This window comes from Lygodium microphyllum, chromosome 12 (genome assembly GCF_053477565.2).
Source record: "Lygodium microphyllum isolate KBCC chromosome 12, Lygodium_microphyllum_v1.1.10, whole genome shotgun sequence".
NCBI classification, from domain to species: Eukaryota; Viridiplantae; Streptophyta; class Polypodiopsida; order Schizaeales; family Lygodiaceae; genus Lygodium; species Lygodium microphyllum.
In genome coordinates this window covers 92989297-93000155 of record NC_141146.1, presented here as the reverse complement: position 1 = coordinate 93000155, position 10859 = coordinate 92989297, and the positions used below count along the sequence as shown (strand labels likewise).

General features: G+C 39.2%; 1 protein-coding gene across 1 annotated transcript; it reads left to right on the top strand.

Moving 5' to 3' along the window:
• The first annotated feature begins 6938 nt into the window (after positions 1-6938).
• Positions 6939-10285, top strand: LOC148028038 (E3 ubiquitin-protein ligase RHF2A-like). Its single transcript, XM_087689729.1, has 8 exons — positions 6939-7207; positions 7338-7384; positions 7471-7533; positions 7826-7931; positions 8010-8365; positions 8470-8580; positions 8669-8984; positions 9157-10285. The coding sequence occupies exons 1-8, from the start codon at positions 7091-7093 to the stop codon at positions 9220-9222; spliced, it is 1182 nt and encodes a 393-aa protein (XP_087545855.1). The 5' UTR covers positions 6939-7090; the 3' UTR covers positions 9223-10285.
• Positions 10286-10859: the final 574 nt, after the last annotated feature.

Below are 10859 nucleotides of genomic sequence, written 5' to 3'. Positions count from 1 at the left end.
TATTCTAGGAATGCCATGGAGACACCAACATAATCCCAATATAGATTATTCCACACACACAATGAATATTAATTTTCAAGGCAAATCTATTACATTATTTGGTATGCATGCATCTCATATGTTTCCACTGCTTTCGCATACTCAAGCAAAACGTGCACTACGCAAGAACACTAAATCATATCTCATTTGGGTGAATGAATTGCATGCAAAAGAAAATCATATGCACCCTAGGCATAAGGAATTTCTTGCATATTTTAAGGACTGTTTTGCAGAAGACTTACCACCAGGTTTACCTCCATCCCGTCCAGAAGACCATAAGATTGATCTAATACCTGGCACACAACCACCTTGCAAAGCCCCATATAGACACAATCAAATAGAGCAAAAAGAAATCCAGAGTCAAGTAGAAGAATTACTAAATAGAGGCTTAATTCGACCTAGCAGTTCCCCATTCGGTGCACCTGTGCTCCTAGTCAAGAAAAAGAATAATACTTATCGGATGTGTATTGACTACCGAGCATTAAACAAGATCACTGTAAAGAATAGGTATCCTATACCTAGAGTTGATGACCTTATGGACAAACTGCAAGGATCTTCTATATTTAGTAAAATTGACCTTAAGTCTGGATATCATCAGGTGAGGCTAGATAGATCCGACATATTTAAGACTGCATTCAGGACACAGTTTGGCCATTACGAATTCTTAGTTATGCCATTTGGATTAACTAATGCACCTGCTACTTTCAGTAGAATGATGAATCGTATTTTTCTAAAATATCAATATTGTGTGATTGTTTTCTTTGATGATATTTTAGTGTTCAGTCAAAGTGAAAAAGAGCATTATGAGCATTTATCATTAGTTTTTCAATTACTGAAAGAAAATCAATTGTTTGCAAATCCTGACAAGAGTGAATTCTTTAAGACAGAAATAGAATATCTAGGTCATATTGTATCAAAAGAAGGAATAAAAGTTGATCCTAAGAAAATTGATGCAATATTGCATTGGCCTATTCCTAAAAATGTACATGAATTACGCTCATTCCTTGGTCTTGCTAGTTTCTATAGGAAGTTTGTACGTAATTTCTCATTACTTGCTTTACCACTGACCAAACTTCTTAAGAAAGGCATTGTTTATCAATGGACTGAAAACCAGCAGAAATCCTTTGATTTACTCAAACGTGCATTGACCAATGCCCCTGTTCTACAATTGCCTGACTTTAACAGACCATTCTTTCTAGTTGTGACTGATGCTAGCGGATCAGGAATAGGAGCCGTGCTAATGCAAGACAACCATCCAATAGCATATTCTAGTTCTAAACTAAAACCCTCTAAGCTTAAATATTCCACTTATGACAAGGAACTCTTAGCAGTTGTCCAAGCATTAAAACAATGGAAGCATTATTTAATGGGTTCAGAATTCATGATAAAGACTGACCAGCAAAGCATTAGACATCTACTTAGCCAACCCCAAATTTCTGACCGTCATATCAAATGGGCTTCATTCATTCAAAGTTTCCATCCTATCATTCAATACCAACCTGGAAAAGAAAATGTAGTTGCTGATGCATTGAGTAGAAGACCTGCAATTCATAACATTTCTATCATATCTTTTGATTCTTTAATTGCTATGAAAGACACATATCACCAGGATATTACTTTTCATTCTGATTGGCAAAAATTAGTTCAAAATAATTTCATTCCTGTTGATTCATTGTCATATAATGATGGATTCATGTTCTTTGAAAAGAGACTGTGTGTTACTATTCCATTCCGATCTTTTGTTTTGAATGAAATTCATTGTCCCCCATATCAAGGTCATAGAGGTATCATCTCTACATTACGCATGTTAACTGAAGATTTTTATTGGCCGCATATGGATGCAGATGTATCTAATTTCGTTTCTGAATGTTTGATTTGTCAAAGAATAAAAAGACATCATGGTAAACAGTATGGGTTATTAATGCCTTTATCTATTCCATCTAAACCTTGGGAACATATATCTATGGATTTCATTACTGGTTTACCAAATACTAAATCTAACCATGACATGATTTGGACAGTTGTAGATAGATTTAGTAAGCAAGCATATTTCATTGCATGTAAGAAAACTTTAACAGCATCACAAGCAGCACACTTATTTTTGAAAACTGTTTTTACTAACCATGGATTGCCGAAAGTGATTATTTCAGATAGAGATTCTAGATTTTGTAATAATTTCTGGATTACACTGTTTGCAAATCTAGGCACAAAGATTGATTTCTCATCTGCATTTCATCCAGAAACAAATGGACAAACAGAAGCCACAAATAGTACCATTCTAGATCTTTTACGTGCATACACTATTTCTAAACCTCAGACATGGGATACTCATTTACATTTATTACAGTTTGCATATAACAATACACCGCACACATCTACAAAGAAAGCACCTTTTGAAGTTATTTATGGATATAGATTATCTACACCTGTTGCATCTTTGTCTAATAGAATACAAAGTGCCGATGATATTGCTGTTATGCATAACACTATTTTTGATGAAGTAAAGGATATGATTGCTAAAGCCCAACAATCATATACCAAACAAGCCAACAAGAAAAGACAAGCCATGAATTTCAAAGTTGATGATTATGTTTGGCTTAGAATAGAAAAGTATAGACTGCAAAGTGTAGATAGACATCCAGTTGTCAAATTAGCTCCTAGATTCTACGGACCATTTAGAATCATTCATAAGATTAATGACAATGCATTCAAGTTAGAACTGCCATCCCATTGGAAAATTCATAATACATTCCATATTAGTTTATTGAGACCATTTAGAGGACAATTACCTATCCACCCTGTCTATGAAAACCCACCTTTACTAGAAGAAGAGACTGAAATACTTGAACCAGAAGCCATTATAGACACTGACTACCTGACCACTAGAACTGGCCGAAGGTATTCTAGATATCTAGTAAAATTTAAGAACCATCCTGTAGAGGAAGCACAATGGATGCACGCTAGAGACTTAAATGCTTTCCCCACTCTGTTAGCTCCACATTGAGCTAATAGCAATTGAGGTCAATTGCTATCCCACCCCGGGGGTATGATGCCAGGAGGCATATTCCACGGTGGATTCCGTGAGGTTTTACGGTGGATTCCGTAAACTTAGATGACCGGGGCTCATACGCAAAGAGGATTCTTTGTGCGAGAAGTTGATGGGGACGCCTGTCCTTTTCGGGCGTTTCATTAATTTAGTGTGTACATGGGTGATTCCATAGCGGGTGATTCCGCAAAATGCATATTAAATTAATAAACGTTTATGAGTTTAGAGTGCGCACTCGTAATAAATTAAGGTTAGGATTTATTTCTAACCAGTTGATTTATTTATGTAGCTGAAGACTGCTAGGTATTCACTTTTGTCGGTTTAATTGTGTTATTTTACTAACGATTGTGAATGCTTCAGTTGATGTGTAGAGATAGCAGCAGTGGCGGAGGAAAGCATTGGAGTCTAGCGGGTTTTCGACCTTTGGATTATATTTTGATAGGCGCCACGCCTATATTTTGTTATGTCTATAGAGACATTGATTATTTATTATTATTTTGTATGCGCTTATGCGCCTGGATATGTTATTTCTATTTGGACATTGAGATTGGGCGTGCCAGACACTATGGGCACCGTCCATTAGCTTTATTTTCCTATTTTTGGTAGAAAGCAAACTCAAAAGCTAAAAGCTTGTCATATTTTTGTAATTGGGCTATTTTTGAGCATAAAGATTGGAAATATACATTAAATACATGCTTTGTGAAGCGCTCACACAAGGCATGGGGGAGATTGAACCCAATTTGTCTCTTGTCTCATGTCGTGCTTGCTTTTACATGGGTTTTTGTGCTAAAAAGTAGAGTACTTTGTTCTTGGGGACCTTCCGGGATTCACCACGTGAGCTATCTGCGACCGATCTGCGCATCAACTACTTAGGTAAAATCCCACTCCACAAGAACGCGGCCTTCCACCCCTCTATTTTGATCCCAATGACATTGCTCTTCTCCCTTCATTTTATTTATCCCTTCTAGAAAATATGAATGATAACCGCTTTATGCATTGCAATCATCCATTTCTCTCTACTACCACTCTGCAAGTCCGCATGAACCTCAAAGGGTGCTTGCAGAGTTGGCAATTCTTGAATAAATCTCTTAGGCCCCCTTCTCCACCCCACTCAAACGATGAAGCTTAGCTCTCATCATGCCTTTGTAATCCAAAAGAAAAAGAAAAAGAAAAGGAAAAAAAAAGAAGAAGAAAAGAAAAGAGAGAAAGAAAGAAAGAAAGAAAGAAGAAAACAAAGATGATAAGAGAAGAAATCACAACGAAAAGCAGTTCACCCCACATAGGCCATAGTCACTACACCTAGGGGTTCCCAAGTTAGGTGCATCTAGTGGCTTCAGTTGGACGGCTCCATCCCTAACCCCCTAGCCTCATTTTGATTTCCCACTTCATGCTTAGGGCACATCAAGGGTAGGATATACCTAGGGAGGTAACACTTGTCTATGGTTAGATATGTCACCCTAAGCTACACACACCGCACCTCCCTTAATACAAAACAATTATGGCTTGGTGGCTAAGTGTGAGAGCTCTGAGTCAGGGGAGGAGAGAGAGAGAGAGAGAGAGAGAGAGAGAGAGAGAGAGAGAGAGAGAGAGAGAGAGAGAGAGAGAGAGAGAGAGTGTGTGTGTGTGTGTGTGGTTGGCGACATGTCATAACACTACTACTTTAATTTGAATTTTGAAAAGTTTGGGGCATGGTTTTGAGAGGTTCAAAGCATGTGTAAGTTCAATAGATGTGGATGAAATAATAAAAGAAAAGGAGATAGTGTGAAGGTGTTTATGGAAAAGTCAACATGAGATACTATCTAGTTTTGTATATCAATAGTGTGTGTAGGAGATAGACAGAAGTGTGTGTAGGAGATAGACAGAATGAAGAATGAAAAATAAAGACCATTAAGCCCTCAACCTTGCATATCTAATCTTTTTATTATTTCCTCTTTGAATCTATCCATCTCTCTCTCTCTCTCTCTCTCTCCTCCCAATTAATCTATTCTTTGCTTAGACATTGACAACAAGATTGATATGATAATAAAGCATGTAATTATAGATGAGATCAAGTTATTTTCTTGGATGGGTGTAAGTGAGTCATGCTAGCAAATTGAAGACGAAATTGGATGAGGTTTGAAGAAGTGCATACATGATGTACTTCATTATCCCTCTTGAAGCTAAGGTATCAAGTGTAGTTTTATAAAACTTGCACATAGTTAATGTTGGGGCGAACACATGCATACATGTATAAATACAAATGCATAATAAACATTCACATTTGTAGACACTTCCATATAAACATAGACACACTTTAATACGTTTAAAAAAATATGCACATATACTTATACACATGATCACATAGATTGCTAATGGGTAACGAATTCATACAAGATTATAAGGCTAGACAATTTTGCAAGTATTTATAGCTCCTTTAAGGACTCCTTCACAAAAATGAAATGATGGGTTAAGCCTACTAGAACATAGCCTAAGTGAATACACCATGGGATTATTGGACCATAATTTACCACTTGATTGTATGGAGAGTTGTGTAGGTTGGTTACACATTTGAACTTTAGTTGCCACATAGCTAAGAAATGGTGCAAAAGGTTCACATCAAAGGGGTCATTACATTTTGCAGGTTTCGTATAGATTTATAATCTTTGAAATGACTAGTGAAACTTGTGTAGCAAGTGTAATGACAATGCTAACATGAGAGTGCTTTGAGCTAGAATGCTAGAGCTTGTATGAGTGCATTGCCATTCTTTTGAAGCTCTTATGAGGCTCACAACATATTAACCTTTATTGTGTTTATTAAGTGTAAGCTCCAAAAAATTTGGCCAAAATTGGCTAATTATGAGCAACAATACCAACTAAATCTAATGTCTTCAAGTAAAAAATTTGGCAGTGTTCAAAAAGTGTTCACAAAAAAGATTTGCAAAATATCCAAAAAACCCCATCAAAATTGGAAGAAGGAGATTCAATAACTTAAAGGCTACAAAGTGACTTTTTGCTTATAAAAATTGCAAATACATATAGATTAAGTTAACATTGGATCGAACCTCCTTCTTCGTACCATTGGATTTTTTTTAACGTGGTGTGCCTCGCACTCGAAGCTTGAAACTAATTTGATAGTGCGAAAGGGTGTCTCTTTTCTCCTTATCTTTGTCTTGTCCCAACAACATAGAGAGTGGCATCAAAGTCCATAGAAACGAGAGTAGAAACTTGAATCTAATTTGATAGTGTGAAAGGGTGTCTCTTTTCTCCCTATCTTTGTCTTGACCCGACAGCATAGAGAGTGGCATCAAAGTCCATAGAAACGAGAGTAGTGCTAAGGACATGAAAACAAGTAGGGCAAGCTATTATATACATAATATAAGAAAAATGAATAATGTGGGGGACTTGACTAGGTCTTGATGAAATGTGAGAGAGAGAGAGAGAGAGAGAGAGAGAGAGAGAGAGAGAGAGAGAGAGAGAGAGAGAGAGAGATTGATATATATATCAAATTAGTGCTCACGATAAACTTTTTACTCAACCAATGGAAAAAGGAAGAGTTCGAAACCTAGCCGAGTTTGGAGGAAAGATAGCCAATTTTATAATTAAAATGCTAAAAAAATATTTTGGTTTTCATTACGACAAACTTCGATTTTAATTGGTTTTTTAAAAATGACGCCATGCAAAAATATACTAAAGGACGGTTTTTTGTGAGCACTCCATGAAAATATATTATAGGGAAAATGAATAATGTAAGGGCTCGACTAAATCTTGGTGCTCGTGGAGAGCCGCGAGAGAGGAATGGGAGCGGGGGTGTGAAGCAAATGTATTTATTATATATTATATCAAATATTAGACCAAGGAAAACTAAATAATGCAAAGGGTTTTTGACTTGTTCATCTTGGTCCTGATGAAAAACAAAAGAAGCCTAGGACATTCACACAGCAATCAATCGATCATCTGTAACCACAGGAGGAAAGGATTCCACCGTCTGCACACACACAGTGATACCTGCGTCTTGTTGGTGCTTCCATGGCCGAATCCCACATCTCATCTGCTGCCGCTTTCGTCGAAGGAGGCGTCCAGGAAGCTTGCGATGATGCCTGCAGCATCTGCTTGGAGCCCTTCTGCGGCAGCAACCCAGCCACGGTGAGCCTTCCCATCCATCCATCCATCCATCCGGCCAGCCATCATTGTTGCCTCCATAAGACTCTAGGGTTTCACAAGCTAACTTCATCTGTCTTCTTCTTCTTCTTCTTTTTTTCCCCTTGATTCGCAGTTAACCTCCTGCAAGCATGAATACCATCTCCAGTGCATCCTCGAATGGTTAGCACGTGATGCCCTCGCCTTTGATTTGTTCTTGGGTTTACGCAAATCTCGCTTCTAATGCCGATGCAGTCGTTCTTCTTCAGGTCACAGAGGAGCAAAGAATGCCCCATGTGCTGGCAGCCCTTGAGCTTAAAAGATCCCAGCAGGTACCGCATCTTCCATGTGCCTGACATAGATGTAGATAAGGAAGACAGGTTGTATGAGGAACTATTCACGGATTGGATTTGACATTGCTTTAATTTGCTAGCTTTTTCTTTTTGGAACCATGCCGCATGATGTACTAAGGTTCTACATCACAATTGCAAGATGTTGATGTACTTAGGTTCTACATCACAATTGCAAGATGGTCTTGTGTTGGGATCTCCTCATGCAAGGCTTTTGTGATAATGGATTCACCATGACATCATTGCTTTAACTTGTTACTTGCTGGTGTTTCAGCCAAGAATTGTTGGATGCCATAGAACAGGAGAGGTCCTACCGAGCCGCCAGACAAGTGCCTATCCTCATGCACCGGAACTCGATGGATGAACTTGAATTCCATCAGGTACAGCGTGTTGCACTTTTCTGCATTGCTACAAGGGGTGGATTTGAAATATGTAGGCCTTGAAGCTCTCCTGATCAGGTCCCAGCATATGTCGAGGATGACTTTGAGGAGCGAATTATGCAACATATTGCAGCGGCTGCAAGAGCACATCATTTAGCAAGGAATAATTGGTTGCGTAGCAGGTCATCTAACCCTCAGGATCATCCACAGCTCGTGGTTATACCAGCACACTCTTCCTCATCACAAGCTCCATTCATGAGTGGCCGTGGGACAAGAGGCAGCAATTTCACCCCATTGAGTGCAGTAGGACCTGCTAGGATACGAGCAGAGGAGCAGTCAGTACAGCAAGGCGAACAGGTCAATAGATCTCATGTCACGCATGTTCTTAACCATGAACTGAACTCTGCAGAGGGAGGTGCATTGAGTGAAGACAGGTAGGGACTGTTTGTATCAGATTTTCAGTTGTCTCAAATAATTGGAAGTTGGAACAGCCCTTTATCCTTGTGGACAGCAAAGTTAAATTTTATCCACATGGCAGGCACAGTTCCGGTACAGATTCCCTAGGAGAAAGTCCTCAGAGAGCTGGACCTTCAGAGTTGCTGTCATTTTCAGAATCTTTGAAGTCCCGCTGGGCTGCAGCCTCATCCAGGTTTTTTCACGATTTTGATAGAGGCATAAAGACTAAAGACATTCCTTTGTTGCGGAGTTACTGATGTGTGTTTTATGGGATGCTGCAGGTATAAAGAAACATTTACAAAGACCACCCGTGGCTTCAGAGAAAAATTGCGTGCACGAAACAATGCCATGACAGATCTTGGAGCACGTGCTAGGGAAGTGAGTGTTGGTGTGGTCAGAGCACTTGAAAGAATATCGCTTGAACCCCCTGGGAAGGGCAGGGAGGAAAGTGATTCACCAACCACTTCAGGCAGTGCCCACGCAGCATCCTTGACAACAGAGGGGGACAGCATTACAAGGCCACAGGTGGATATAGAGCCTGATGCAGTCAGAGGTCAAGCTGGTGGTCCTCTCCCAGGTGAAAGTGGCAGCTTACAAGTGAGTGCTCAAGTCGATATTTCTCTATTATAGCTGCACTGCTAGCACAGTGAATTATGGTGGTAGAGCTGGTATTGGCGTGTGCTACTAGACTTGTTAGAGAATTCTATGTATAGAATGCCTTTTCTCTCCTTCTGTGGGTAGATTTCTTAGGGTTTTAGGTTCTTTGCAGGTTATTGAGGAGGGCGGTGGAATGCAAAATTTGCAAGTTGCAGCTGCTGGAGCTGCATTAGCATAAGTTGTTACTTAGAGTCAACAAATGTCCAAAACACCTCCTCAACCAGATAAATCTGGTGGCTTTTTTTCTGTATAGAGTGAAAAGTATACAGGGAGATCTGGGAGGCCATGAAAGTTATGTAATTTCGTATGTACATATATATTGACAAGTATGCTCCAGCTTACAATCTTTGTTCAAATGATACAAGCAACAGGAGTTCTCCTTGGTAGGCAAGGACTTCAAAATAAGTGGAGGTGCACTGGCAGAAGGCTTACTCTACTAGTTGAAGATCGGTTGAGTGCCTCAAAACTTCCTAAAAGCCATATTGATCTACAACCGAAGAAGCCCCTGCATATTACAACAGTGAGCCTTCCTGTCAGCATGTGCTGCAGATTATTAACCATCAAGCTCATTAGCTGTTAAAAGTTGATACATTTTTCCTACACAATTGGCTCTATCTGCAGGATTAGAGATCCATCATCACCCCCCTCTAATGTGCCCCTCCAAAACACACAAATCCCCCTCCCTCTAATGTGCTTTTTGGCAAATGGGGCCACCCTGCAGGGGCCTAAGCAGGAGGAGTTGCTGTGTGATAAACCTGTAGCTGACTGACAAATGTGAGGGATACCCAAGCCAAGGTTGGGCCTTCGAGGGCGAGCTTGACCAGCCTCATGTGGTGGCTTAGACAGCTTCACAATCTCAAGTGAAGCTTATTGTTGTTAGCAAGCCTGAAAGGCACGATTTGTTCCTCAGGAGAGAGTTGAGGCTCATATCTCCAATCCGCATGCACAACTTGGAGTGGTTTCTCATGCTGGCATAGGCAACCTAGCTTATAGAGGCAGATGCTGCATATAATTGCGAATTGGAAAGTGTAGCTCACTCACCACACAACTTCAAAGGAAAGCAGATGGTTTATGAGCACTCTAGTGGATGAGCGCTTATGAGTATCACAATTTTCACGTCACTTGCTTGCCATGCCACATTGAGCAGACCATCTTTTAACACCTGCATTTACAATTGTTTACATCTCTTATTTGTATTGACATTAGGCTACATTACACTAAATACATTAAGGCATTGCATACTTGTGTTACTAAATAGTTGAACTTCTCTTTTCAAAGACATATGTTTCCAAAGCACAGTACCACTCCATTTTTGGGGTTGTACGATCGACTTTTGCTATTGCCACCATTGCTTGGTTTATGAAGTTGGTTCACCTAGCAATTTAGGTTAACATGGCATTTAGGTTATCAAATACCTAAATCAACATGATTCAAGTGTTATAATGTTTACATTCCTTTGATCCTTGGTAGGCAGATTGACAGTAGTATGCTTTTGAACATTGATCAATTTTTAGTAACTTTACACCCTGCCCTTGTGTACATTTCCATGCGTAATACTTGAACATATGACAAAAAGTTTGTGGATGGAATGCTTTGATTTTTAGAAGAGATTGTGTAAGGTTTTTTTTACATCTTTAGGCTATCTCCCTTTGATAGTTCAAAAACACTATATTATTGCCATGTCATGTTTAGTTTACTAAATTGGTAATGCTTCTTACTTGTAGATCGAATCATACATGATACATGATAGTTATAATCAATTTTGAGGCTTGCAGTTTTAGTCATCACATTTGAGGTTGTCTTACTTTTGAGGTC

What these genes read in the sequence shown, in the direction of transcription:
- LOC148028038 (XM_087689729.1), top strand. Translation starts at nt 7,091, where the DNA reads ATGGCCGAATCCCACATCTCATCTGCTGCCGCTTTCGTCGAAGGAGGC. An exon ending in CTCCAGTGCATCCTCGAATG is followed by an intron (nt 7,385 to 7,470) that starts GTTAGCACGTGA and finishes GTTCTTCTTCAG; the next exon opens with GTCACAGAGGAGCAAAGAAT. An exon ending in AGCTTAAAAGATCCCAGCAG is followed by an intron (nt 7,534 to 7,825) that starts GTACCGCATCTT and finishes CTGGTGTTTCAG; the next exon opens with CCAAGAATTGTTGGATGCCA.